General features: G+C 45.7%; 1 protein-coding gene across 1 annotated transcript in view; it reads left to right on the top strand.

Annotated features, from left to right (window-relative positions):
- LOC141591336 (putative sesquiterpene synthase) overlaps positions 1-13,774 on the top strand; it is a 34,675-nt gene that overhangs the window by 2,799 nt on the left and 18,102 nt on the right. Inside the window, exon 2 of the mRNA XM_074411653.1 lies at positions 9,469-9,739. Within this exon, the coding sequence (XP_074267754.1) occupies positions 9,469-9,739 (271 nt within the window). The remainder of the gene's footprint in view (positions 1-9,468; positions 9,740-13,774) is intronic.

Raw genomic sequence — 13,774 nt, 5'->3', positions numbered from 1 at the left:
CATAGTCTTCGGCCGTCAAAATCCGGCAAAGTAGGGTGGTATAGCGTACAGACGGAGCCAGGCTATGTCTCCGTGAACAAACTTACTTCTTGCAAAGACTGGCAAGGGCGATGGGTGTACGTCCAAGTGCCGGAGGACTACCCATTGCCTCGGTCTTTCCAGAGCCCCGTTTACTTACGGTGTGAGACCCGGGAAGAATACGAGAAATGTACCTCCCGGGGTAAGGTTAAGTTGGACGCTTCGTTGGTCCCCCTTACCGTGGATGAGAAGCGGGCGATGCAGCTGTTTGACGCTGAGAAAGGATGGCTGCCTCCGACTCAGATCATTCTCCAAGACGAGCTGCTTTGCCGCGTCGGCCTCATACCGGCCCTCAACCAGGGTGAGTGGGGTCGGTGTGAGGCCCACCTTTGCTTGCTATATTCCTGTTTTTAGAGCTTTGTTTTACTTCCTTTATGTAACTCTTGTTTGATTTCTTGCAGATCGGTTTGGTCAGGATCTGTCTGAGAGGGACCTGGAGAGGTTAGGGCTTGACAAGGACGGGAAGGTCCTTAAGCGGCGTCCTACAGCTGATTTTCGTGATCGTAGACTAGCCCCCAACGAAATCATGGATAAGCAGACGAGGGCGTTGGATCAGGAGACGGCCCAAGCACGGGTTCTCGGAGGCGTGCCGAAGAGATCAAAGAAGGCGGCGTCCAAGTTGGCGGCGGTATCAATGCCAACTCCCTCTTCGACCCCAGTGGTCGAAAAGGATCATGTGGAGGTCATCAATATTACTGAGGGGGAGGTGACCGTTGCTAAGGATCCTTCTCCTCAAAAGAAGAGAAAAGAGCCACCGTCTGATTCCACCGCTGCCGGGGAGAAGCCTGCCTCAACCGGCCCCTCAACTAAGAGGGTCCAAACTGGTACGGATCTAACTTGTGGTTCGGATTTAGCCGGTTCGTTGGACATTCCTGATGACAGACTTTCTGATGTGTCAATGCATGGTGACATGGATGCTCTATGTAAATTTTTTGTAGATCCACCATCGGCAGCCGGCGTTCTAACTGAACGGCAATCAGGGAAGCAGCCTGAGAAGGTTATTGAGAAGACGGGTGATAGAAATATCACCGTTGACTCAGCTCAGAAGATTTCTCCCACCGAGCTCGTGACGGAGGGTGAGAGAATATATAAGAGGTTGGCGAAGTGGACCCGTCTAACCGGCTCCCTCATCATGGAGCAGGAAAAGGCCATGGCCCAATCTGGGCCACTGATCGCAAAGCTTAAGCTTGATCTCTGCTGCGAGGGGGAAGCCGGGAAGGCTAAGAGGGATCTCCTTCGAGAAGCGTGAGGAGGAAGCGAGAAGCTCGCGAGGGCCGAGAGGGCCAAAGTTGAGGATGCTGATGCCGCCACGGCCAAGATGATGGAGGAGCTGGAGAGGTATAAGGTTGCTTACGACGCCGTGGTTGCCAAGAGGGACGAGTGGAAGGATCTGTTCCAGAACCAGGCGGAGGCGCTTAGGGACACACAGGCTATCCTTGCTCAAAAGGAGAAGGATATTGAAATTCTTCAAGATGATCTCCTCCCTAAAATGTGCGTTCAATTCCGGGACCAGGCCGAGGAGGCGGCCAAGGAGGCAATCAGAAAGCTCATCCCCGACGGCTCCTTCCCGTGGGATAAATATGACCAGCTCCTGGATGAGATGGCTGATGCTGCGGAAGTAGCGGCTGCGGAGAAGGCGGAGGCGGCAAAGGCGTCCCAGATAGCTGAGGCCAAGGCGGCCTATGATGCTAAGGTGAAAGAGGCTGAGAGGCTAAAGGCGCTTGAAAATGTCGAGCCTTCTTCAGAGCCGGCCACCGAAGATGCTGCTGCTACCGATGGAGGGCAGCAACAGGCATAGGGAGACGGGCGGTCGTCACAGACTCACCCGGCATCTCGGATAGCTTTAGCTGTTCGGGGGCCAACTATTGAGCCTTTCCTCCCTGCCATCTTTTGGCGCTTCAATTGACATGCTTGTAATCTTTTGCTTTTCTTTTCCTTGTTTGTAAAAACTTTCTTGGTAGGTTGTGTTTAGGCTTACCCCTATGGGGACGGCCGTCGTCTGTACTCTTCTTTCAATTAATTTTAACAAAGTTTGTCCCATTGGCCTTTGGCTTGGCCGAGGCTTTGATCACAATCCTTTGTTTGTCCTCTTGCGTTATTAATTGAGTGCCTTCGTTTTTACCTTTGGTATGGCCGAGGCAGTTTAAATGCATATCTCAACTGTGTAACGTCTTTGACGTATCGACCGATGTGTCTCCGTCGCTCTCGGCAAGTAGCCGAGGGAATCGGGGTTACGGCTCGATGGCAATTCTTCTAGCATACCGGTCGTTGTTCCCCGTCGCTCTCGGCAAGTAGCCGAGGTAATCGGGGTTACGGCTCGATAACAATTCTTCTAGCATACCGGTCGTTGTTCCCCGTCGCTCTCGGCAAGTAGCCGAGGTAATCGGGGTTCTGACTCGATAGCAATTCTTCTAGCATACCGGTCGTTGTTCCCCGTCGCTCTCGGCAAGTAGCCGAGGTAATCGGGGTTACGGCTCGATAGCAATTCTTCTAGCATACCGGTCGTTGTTCCCCGTCGCTCTCGGCAAGTAGCCGAGGTAATCGGGGTTACGGCTCGATAGCAATTCTTCTAGCATACCGGTCGTTGTTCCCCGTTGCTCTCGGCAAGTAGCCGAGGTAATCGGGGTTACGGCTCGATAACAATTCTTCTAGCATACCGGTCGTTGTTCCCCGTCGCCCTCGGCAAGTAGCCGAGGTAATCGGGGTTACGGCTCGATAGCAATTCTTCTCCTTGGGTGGCAACTATGGAGGGGACAAACACTTGGATGGAAAACTTGGTTGTTTCTTCATTTATGATCACGCGTTGGGGTGTCCACATTGGGTTCGGACACCTCCGCCGCTATACAAAGTACTTTCTTAAGTTGTCGGTGTTCCAATGGCTCATCAAAGGCACTCCCTCCATGTCTGTCAGCCGGTATGTACCCGGCCTCATTTCTTCAACCACCTTGTAGGGACCCTCCCAGTTGGCCGTTAGTTTACCATGAATATTTCCTTTGTTTGTGGCGGCCGACTTTCTTAGGACTAGATCTCCTACTTTTAAGTCCCTCTTGTGGACTCTTCGGTTGTAGGCTCTTCTCATCCGGTTTTGGTATCTTTGCCAAGTTGAGGCGTCTTTGTATCTCGGCTTTCTTCGACCGGATCCGGGAGGCTTTAAGGCCTTCCTCATTTTTTTTCCAGGTTAAAAGTAGCCAATTCCGAATGTTGGCACCGTCGCTTCAATTGGTAGGGCGCCGGATCCGTAGACCAAGTGAAAAGGACTGTACCCCGTTGCTTCTTTCTCTGTGGTCCGTAGGGACCACGGACGCCGGTAGTTCATCGGCCCATCTTCCTTTAAGGTCTTCCACTGTCTTTTTCAAACCGTTGAGGATCGTCTTATTGTCGCCTCACTTTGTCCGTTGCTCTGTGGGTGGCAGACGGAGGAGTATGCATACTTGATGCCAAGCTCTTCTAACCAGTTCATTATCAGGTCACTCCAAAATTCTCGGCCGTGGTCAAATACCATGACTTGGGGCAATCCAAAACGGGTTATAACATTTTCCCATTACCTTTTCGACGGCATTGTGGTCTTCGGCGAATCGCTACAGCTTCAACCCATTTGGTGAAGTAATCAACGGCGACGATCAAGAACTTCCTTCCTCCGGAGGCCGTTGGAAACGGCCCTAGCATATCCATCCCCCACTGTGCGAAAGGAAGGGGGCTAAGCACCGGTTGTAGGTCTCGGGAAGGGGCATGTATCACCGGGGCATGCATCTGGCAGTTCGTGCATTTCTTGGTCTTTGTTCTGGAGTCTTGAAGCATGGTGGGCCAGAAGTAGCCGGCTCGGAGAGCTTTGTGGGCCAGTTTTCTTGCCCCCATGTGGTGTCCACATATGCCCTCGTGAATCTCTGTTAGTATTAGCTCTGCGTCGGCTGGAGCGACACATTTCAAGAGTGGTCTTATTACGGACCTTCTGTACAGTTCCCCTTCGAACACCAAGTACACAGCGGCGATCCTTTTATCTTGGCCGAGAGATTGCGGTCCTCCCAAGCAACTCACTTGTAACTTTGAATTTCATTATCGGAGTCATCCATGTTGTCTCGGCCTCTACGTTGCCTACCATGCCGACATCCTCAGTGATACTCTTCGTATTCCGATATCTACCAAACACGGTTGGTGACATTCTTGATGGTTGGTGGCAAGTTTTGAGAGAGCGTCGGCCGGTTGTTCTCGGATCCGGGAACACATTGGATTTGGAAAGATTTCAATTTTGCTATGTCAGCTTTTACCCTTTCCAGGTATCTCACCATCCCGTCGTCCCGAGCCTCAAACTCTCCTCTGATTTGGTTAGTAACCAACAGTGAATCTGTTTTTAACACAATGTGTTCGCTCCGTGGCCCTAGCTAGCTCGACTCGGTTATCACCGCCTCGTATTCGGACTCGTTGTTTGAGGCCGAGAAGGTGAATTTCAAGGCATATTCGAACTCGTCCCGTTTGGGTGATGATAAGGATCGGCTCCCGAGCCGTTCGTTGTGGAGGAGCCGTCGGTGTAAACCTCCCATATACCTGGGTTTTGTTCTTCTTGATATGTGCATTCGGCCAGGAAATCTGCAAGTGCTTGCCCCTTTATCGAAGGCCTTGGTTTGTCCGAATGCCGAAGCCGAGAGTTCCACTGCCCATTTGATAAGCCTACCGGATTGTTCGAATTTCTCCAAAGCTTTTTCCAAAGGCTGGTCGGTTAGGACCGTCACGGGATGAGCGTCGAAGTAGGGTTTTAACTTCCTTGCGGCAACGACAACGGCGAAAGCTGCTTTTTCAATTAGTGGGTAATTTCTCTCGGCGGGAACGGTGATGTATGGTCGACAAAGTAGATTGGGTGTTCTTGTTTGTCTTCTTCCCGATGATCACGATCGACCGTGGCCGAGGTAATGCTTCTATGTATAGGTATAGCGTTTCCCAGATGATCGGCACAGACAGAGTTGGGAGAGTACGAAGATGAGCTTTTAGTTGCTTAAAAGCGTGCTCTCGTTCCTCCCAGTGAAGTCTTTATTCCCCTTCAACACTTTGAAGAATGGGGTGCTCTTGTCGGTTGACCGAGAGATGAAACGGGCGAGAGCCGCCATTCTCCGGTCGAGCATCATAACCTCTTTTCGATTCCTTGGTTAAGCAGGTCTAGGATTGCTTGGACTTTGTGCGGATTGGCATCAATGCCTGCACCGACGAGTACACCGAGGAATTTACCTGCCGGACACCGAAGTTGCACTTCATTGGGTTGAGCTTCATCTTGTATTTCCTTAGTGAACAAAATGTCTCGTGTAAATCGGCCGGTGCTGTTTGTCGGACTTGCTTTTCACAATAGCATCGTCGACGTAAGCCTCAATGTTTCGCCCTTTTTGACTCTGGAACACTTTGTCCACCAGTCTTGTATATGTTGCTCCGGCGTTCTTCAAACCAAACGGCATCATTTTGTACATGTATGTGCCGTTCGCGGTGATGAACGCGCATTTAGGCATGTCTTCCTCAGCCATGAATACCTGGTGATACCCCGAGAAGGCGTCCCCGGGCTCAAAGATGGTGTAGCTTTGCCGTGGCGTCGATTAAGCTGTCTATCCAAGGCAAAGGATAACAATCTTTGGGGCATGCTTTATTAAGGTTGGTAAAATCTACGCACATTCTCCATGCCCCCGACGACTTCTTCACCATCACAACATTGGCTAACCACTCAGGATAAGTACAAGGCATAATAAAGCCCGCCGCAAGTAATTTATCTACCTCGGCTTTGATGGCCTCATCTTTCTCGGCTGAGGAGTTCCTCATCCTTTGCTTGACAGGGCGAGCGGTGGGGAGTACGTTTAGTTTGTGAATAATTACCTCCCGGCTCACGCCTGGCATCTCGGCCGCTGAGTAGGCGAAGACGTCTTTGTTCTTCCTCAGCAGGTCTAGGAGAGCGGCCCTGAATTTTGGTTCCAGATTGACACCGATAGTTACAGTGCGGCCTGGGTCAATCTCTACCTCCTCGGTCTCCGCTCCTTCGACCATACCAACGGTGGTATCCATGCGCTCGCCCTTCTGTTGCAAGGATGGGCTCTTCCCCTTTTCTGATTTCTTCGCCACTTCGAAGGATTGCGTGTTGCACCCTCTGGCGGATACTTGGACGTTGACTACCTCATCGTTCTCGTTCTTCGAGACGAGCTTATGCGCTTCCCCCTGGTCCGAGACATACATTAACGTCAGAGCCCGAATGGACATCACTGCGTCGGCCTCACTCAGAGTGACTTGTCCTATGAGGACGTTGTAGGCGGATGAACCGTCAATGACCACGAACTCCGACATAACGTTCCTGGCTGCACCTCGTTCCCCAAACACATTGGCGGCTGATTGACCCAGGGGGTACAGCCGGCCCCAGAAAAGATGTACAACGGGCCGGTGCAGAGGGTCAAGTCTTCAACCTTCAGACCGAGACTGAGAAAGCATTCTCCGTACATAATGTTCGTGTAGGCCCCTGTGTCAATTAGGTACCTCTTCACCAAGTGGTTGGCTATGTCCAGGTGGACTGTAAGTGGATCGCTGTGAGGAGCGATGACTCCGTCGTAGTCCTTCTTCCCGATGGTCATATCGGGGATGTTGGAAGCGGGGGTTGCTGTGTTGGGCACAAAGTTGATGGCCTGATATAGCTCATTCAGGTGCCGTTTGTACCCACGAGTGGACTCACCGTTCTTGTTGCCCCCGATGACAACATTGATTACTCCTTTCCGTTCTGAGACGGATTTCTTATTTGATCCGCCGGCGTCTGTTCTTTGGCCTCCGGCAATGTATTTGCCTAGGCTCCCCTTCCGGATCAGTTCCTCAATGGCATTTTTCAGATGTCGGCAATCGTTCGTTAAGTGGCCGGTGTAGCCGTGGTACTCGCAGTACTGGCTTGTGTCACCGTCGCCCCTCGGCTTAGGGGGCCTTTCCCACTTCTGACCTTCGCTTTTGCTCAGGGCGAAGACCTCTGCGGCGGATACGACCAGGGGGTGTGATAATTGTACTGCTTTCGGTAGTATGGTGCCGAGCTCCCCTCGGCGCCCGCCGAGTTTTGTTTCCTGGCGGACTTGTCGGACCGTGACCTATTGTCGTCGCGGCGTCTTTCATCCGGGCTGTCCTCCCGGTGGCTCCTCTTCTCTGAGTGCCCAGTCTCGCTGTGGCCTACCCAGGTTTGGTGGTAATCTTCCACCTTGATGGCCTGGTCGGCCATCTTCCTAGCGGCGTCTAGGCCCAGGCCCCCGTACTTGATGAGCTCATCTTTTAAGTCTCCCCTTGGGAGACCTTTCATCAGTGCGAAAGCCGCCAGTTCGGGGTTGATCTCCCGAATCTGCTGAACCTTGCCGTCGAACCTCTTCACATAGCTTCGTAGAGACTCGCCCTCCTCCTGTTTGATAGTTAGGAGGTCCGACGTCTCCACGGCTCTCCTCTTGTTGCAGGAGTACTGGGCTACGAAGGCGTCTCTTAGGTCGGCGAAGCAGTATACCGAGCCGTCGGGAAGCCCCTTGTACCAATTTTGAGCCATCCCATGCAGAGTCGTTGGGAAGACTCGGCACCAGACCTCATCGGGCTGCTCCCATACCGACATGTAAGACTCGAAGGCCTCGGCGTGGTCGGTTGGGTCACTGTCTCCTTTGTACGTGAACGCCGGCAACTTCAGCTTAGTTGGCACGGCGGTGTCTAGGACATAATCATTGAGGGGCTGTCTGACCACGTGTCGAATGACACGCGGCGATCGGCTCCTCGCATTCCTAGTCCGGCTCCTCTCCTCGTAGCGGGAAGGACTCCTTCTCCGGCTCGGGCTTCTTCTCCGACTCTGCTGAGTCGGACTTCTCTGGTCCCTCCGGGGTGTGCCTCGTCGGTGCTGCGGCGACGCTGTCCTCTCACGAGTACGAGAAGGACTTATGTTTACCACGACCACTTTGGGCTCCTCCGGCGTCTTGGTAGGGTCGGCTTCTCCCAGCGCTCCGTTCAAATTTCTTGGAGTTACGTTTTGGGCCCTGGTCTCCTGGACGGTTTCCGCCGCTCTCCTCGGCGTGACAGTGTTAGCTGGCGTACTCCCAATTAGGTCCAGGAGCATCTTCAGTTTTGCTACGTCAATTTTTTGTCCCATGATGGTGACCGGTGGCGGCAGCGGCGTGTCAGTATCATCGGCATACCGAATTCGGTTGGATTACTCCGCCGGTGGAGGGCTGCACGACTCCAGAATTGTGAAAAGTATCATCTTGGCAGAGTGCGGTTTCGTCGGTCACGACTACCTCTTGCTGTTTCGACATCTTCTTAGCTTTTTGGGTGGGTTTTTTGTGTTATATTTTTTTTTGTTGTTTGGGAATGAATGTGACTAGCTTCTAGTGTCTTTCCCACAGACGGCGCCAATTGTTCCGGGTGTAATTCCAGAGCAGATATTTGTTACCACTCGTAGCTCGTAGAATGATGTCTTTGCTTGAATCCTCCTAGCGGTCTCCTGAAAGGATGAACAAACTGAGGGCTCGGCTTTGGCCGAGCGTACTCACTCCGACGCTCAAGTCAGTTAACTTAGAGAGGTAAGTTGTTGTTACTTGGCTAAGAGTATAATGTAGAGAGATAAGGAAGATATTACCAGATGAATAGTGGTTATTAGGTCAATTTTGTGGATCCTTTCCTCAATGAAGGTTGAGGAGTATTTATAGGCTTTCACCTTTTGTCACGTAGTGGCCAAGTGGCCAAGTGGCTAGCAGGTGGAAAGACCGTTCTACCCTCGGCCGATGGACCTATGGCAGGCTGGCCGAGGGGTCTTGGATATGAGTACGCGAATATGTGTCCCGGCTGGCTAGTTGTCTGGCCGAGGCCCAGGTGACAGGCCGATGGATTGTATCGGCTAGACTGTCTAAGTCGTTGACTTTGCTGTGGATACCCTTGATCTTGCTCAATATGTTGACTTGGTCAGCGGTGCAGAATATGCCCCATCAATTCTAACAGGTCTTTCATTAATGTACTGATAGACGGTATCTCAGGAGATTTACTGGTCCATTAAAAACACCATTAAGAATAACAATACACAAGGAATAATTTTAATCCGTATTTGTTTAGTAAACTCATATCTAACCTTCTATATATATGTTGATGATTTCCAAATTATGGGCATGTTAGTTGTCTCATTGTAGACGGGTATATCCGTCTAAAAATGTAGACGAGTCAAATATGTTACCACTTTTTATAATAAGACAACCCCTACCATCTCACTTGTTGTTTGTCTTATTATGAAAGTGGTAACATATTTGACCCGTCTACGACTTTAGACGGATAGTGTCCGTCTAAAATGAGATTTTGTACCTGTTTAATTAATAGTGTGACGTAAATCTTACATAAAATCCGATTGCTAATTCCAATTAAATATTTTGAAATTGGTAGGCAACTAAGCAAGAAATGGAGCAAGAAGTGGGAAAACTGAAAGAGGAGGTGAAGAATGAGCTCTTGGCCAGAGTTAACGAGCCAACAAAACAATTGGAGCTTGTCGATGCTATCGAACGTCTTGGGGTGGCGTACCACTTTGATACAAATATTGAAGAAATTTTAGATCAATTGTACATGACATATCTCAAGGAATGTGACAAGTATAATCTACATCACGTCTCTTTGGGATTTCGTATCTTTAGGCAACATGGTTTTAATGTATCATGCGGTAAGTAGGGTTGAGCAAAACCGGTTACCCGGCTCGGTTTTGCAAACCGGTTCGGTCCCCGGTTTAAAAAACCTTAAATTTCTTAAACCTCACCCGCACCTCTTTTAATCCGGGTAACCGGTTTTTGTGAAATTTTCAAACCGGATTTGAAAACCGGTTACCCGAACCGGTTTTCGAACCCGGTTTTTGGTTGAATGCTCTTGAATGGCACAATAAACATGCTGTCAATTTGACTTTTGAAGACATTGGTTGTCAAATGTTAAAATTACTTCATAAAAAAATCATACATATTAAAGTTCAAAGAGTCATAGACATGTAAATGATGTTCAAAACTACAATTAAAGAGTCACACATCTAAAATTACTTCATAAAGAAATAGCGTTTTGATGTTTTGGGCTTAAGTCTTGGCCTGGGTGTGTTTAATTCATAGATGAAATTATATTTTTGAGAAAAACGTCAATCCGGTTTTAAAAGCGGTCTCCGGTTTGATTTTATTTAGACCCGCACCCGCACCTCATTTATGCTTAAAAATTCGGTTCGGGCCCCGCACCGGAAAAAACCCGAATTTTTCGGTCTCCATTATTCGGGTTTCGGTCCGGTTTCGGTTTAAAAATGCGGTTCGGTTTTTTATGCTCAGCCCTAGCGGTAAGGTTCCTTCACTCAGAATTATATCAGCTTATATTATATGGATTTTTGTCAAATACCACCTTTAAAAAAAAGTTTGTCAAACACAACCTTTAATAATTTGTTTTTGATCAACACGACTTTTTGGCCGGATTCTGACAAGTTCATGACCGCTTGCAATTGGAGGACTTTCAGTATATATTTGAGATAGCAAACGAGGTCCGTTTGAGGCGTTCTTGGACTCGTTGGAAAGGTGGGAGTATAGGATTTCCAAGAGTTGTCAACACGGTGGCCAAAGGTGGCCTTATGTGGGGTTGATTGTGTTGGAAAATTTATGATTTAAGATTTATTTTAATTATAAGTCTTAATAGTGTTTGACCAAGTATTAGTATGAGTTACCAGTATGTTATTATGTAGAATTATGGACTAATTAAGAATTGGTTTAAAGTAGAGTAAAGAGAGAGTATTGATGATTCATACGTTTTGGTATTGCTTAGACACACTATTTAGACACATGTATTTACTATATGAATTATGGCATGGTATTTATGATGTTTAACACTCGTCTTTCTAACGGGCAAGAGTTCATCTTTTGGGTTATAAAAAGAAGGAAAATGAACCGTCATTTAGCTCATTGTGCATGGGTTTTTTTTTTTTTGAAATCCATTGTGCATGGGTTTTGATTATGCATAAATAAGTTTTTCTAAAGTATTGTACATACTCTTGGTCCTAAATATTATCATATATACACTTATATATTTATGAATAATGTCAAGATAATTACTTTACTTTTAACCATAATTATTATTGAGCATTGGGCGATCATCGGTTCGGGGGCTCCTCTTGCTGCTACCGAAGGAGTCCAACGGGTTGTCGTATCTTGGGAGAGGAACGCACTATTTGGTAACCAGTGCAGTGGAGGCGTTATCTCTCTTAGGAAAGCGCCTAGCGCGATTCGACCCAGGCTACATCTTTCTTCTCTACTCTATTTTATATTATTATTCTTTTATTTATGCCTTTTATATTATTGTATATTGTTGTAATATTATTTACGGTAATATAATGCTCCACCTTTTCTAACAGATTGGTGCATAAAGTAAGGCTGGTCAGAGAAAGGGTTAGAAGTTTGGGTTTACATCGGGTTGTTAGAGGGGTTTTCGAGGGTCTTTTATTTAATGGGGGGGTTATGATATTTTGTTTGGATTGAAATTTGGTATGTAGGTTGATGGGAGTGCAGGGTATGTTGTAGTTGTATGGTTTGTGGTGGTCGTTGGTTGCAAGTGGTGGTTCAATGGGAGTGAATTGACCCACGAAAAAATCCACTTTGACTTACATCAACTCCATGTGACCAGCCTTACTTTACACACCAATTTATCCCACATAAGGCCATCTTTGACCGCCGTGTTGACAACCGCTGGAAAGCCTATACTCCCACCTTTCCAACAAGTTCAAGAACACCTCAAATCGATCTCGTTTGCTATTTCAAACATCGACTGAAAGTCACCCCATTACGTACAAGTGCTCAAACTTTGGCCAAAATGTCGTGTTTAATTTGACAAAAAAAATTTTATTAAAGGTTGTGTTTGGCAAATTTTTTTTTAAAAGTTGTGTTTGACAAAAAAAAACTCTTATATTATGTGGTTGTCTAACATATACGAGTACCGTATTTTTTTTTTAAAAGGGGGGTTCTTAGATAAAATAAAAGGATAAGTTCACATTACAAATTATAAAGGGCTCTGGGGACACGGGCGAGATAAGCAGTGGCAGAGCCAGAATTTAAACTTAGGAGGGCGAAAATTTTTAGAGGAGATAAATGAGTAATTATAATTCAAAAAATTTAACTAAAAACTACAAAAATCTTATCCACAGAGCGGATCCAAGATTTAATGTTTGGGGTAGCAAAAAAAAATAGTTTTTTAATGTATGTGAAGGGATTCGAACTCGGGGCAATGGGTGGAAGACCACAGCTTTTACCAGTGAACACAAGATAATTTAGTTAACTACTATTCAGCAATAATTAGGGTAATAAAAATCCGTCTGTTAAACCAATTTTTTTATGTTTGGGGTAGCGGATGTCACCCCTTGCTATTAGGTGGGTCCGTCCCCGGAGACAACGCCCTTTAAATCACTATTAAAGACACCAGCTCATCTGGCCAATTTTGGAGTTAATCAAGTGGCAAAATAGCATTCGGACAATTTTTTTTTTTTTTTTTTTGTTCACTCTATGAAAATCACGTAACACACGTTGTTTGGCAAAATGTCAGAGAATCGGGGCCTAGATAATTAGATAATGTGGGACGTGTGGTTCACCATTTGGCATAATGGTTATCTCAAAAATTAATTGTTCTTTGTTTTTGTTGACAACTTGACTGTTCTCAAAGGTGTGATTTTACTACACGTTCGTGATGCCAAATACAAATCTACCTATTATAAAAACTAGGTTCTTTCAAGGTTTTCCATTGACTGAATTTTTTTAGAAATTTGGCCAATATAGGACCCACCATGTTCTATACACCATTTAATTACCCTCTCTTCTCTCATCTCCTCCAGCCAATTCAAATCTGAAAAATTACTCCGAAGAAAACGATTTTGAGTTTATTTTGCACGTTTTTTTTTATAATAAAATCAATGTATTAATTCTCCGTATAATCTAAGCTAATCTAATTTGAATTAATATAATCTAATTCTTTTAAATGATCTCAAGAAAGTGATTACAAATATTTAACATTTAAAAATTACATATGTTTTTTGAAGAAATTGTTTTAAAATCTTCAAAAAAATCCGAAAACTAAATTTAACAATTTATTTCAAAAAATTCTCTTTAAAAATCCTGTAATTCAGTATAGGAAAAATATGCCATTAAACCATAAAAAATATGATTTAGGAATTTAATTGATAAATATTCTTCAGAAAATATCCAAGTCATTTAAATTTAATAGATTTGATTTCCGTTCTTAGAAATACTCTATTGTTTTGTCAAAAAAATAAAATAAAGAAACTTCAAAAAAGGGGAAGATTACATTCAAAATATGGGATTTTTTAAAATTAACGAAAATAAGTTTTAAATAAATAAAAAAATAATAATTTAAACATAATATAGGCAACGAAATAAAGTAAAAAGAATATTATTTAAAAACACATACTTACTTATATTGAGTAATTTTATTTAAAAAAACAATACTCATTAGATCTATGATATTCACTAATAATTTTATAATTTATAAAAAAAATAAAAAATCAACTTTTAGAAAAATAACCATCGGATCTGAGAAATTGAATAGAAAAAAATCACGAAACATGAACAAAAAATGAAACCAACATAGCTGATAGTGAGAGAGATTGACAATTAGGTAAACATTATCGAGTAAGGAGATGATATATTGTTTAAAGAATGAGGATTATAGAGAGAAA

The sequence above is a fragment of the Silene latifolia genome, chromosome 7 (assembly GCF_048544455.1).
Source record: "Silene latifolia isolate original U9 population chromosome 7, ASM4854445v1, whole genome shotgun sequence".
Classification (NCBI taxonomy): domain Eukaryota; kingdom Viridiplantae; phylum Streptophyta; class Magnoliopsida; order Caryophyllales; family Caryophyllaceae; genus Silene; species Silene latifolia.
Note: the sequence above shows the minus strand (reverse complement) of the source record. Positions and strands in the feature narration are given on the sequence as shown.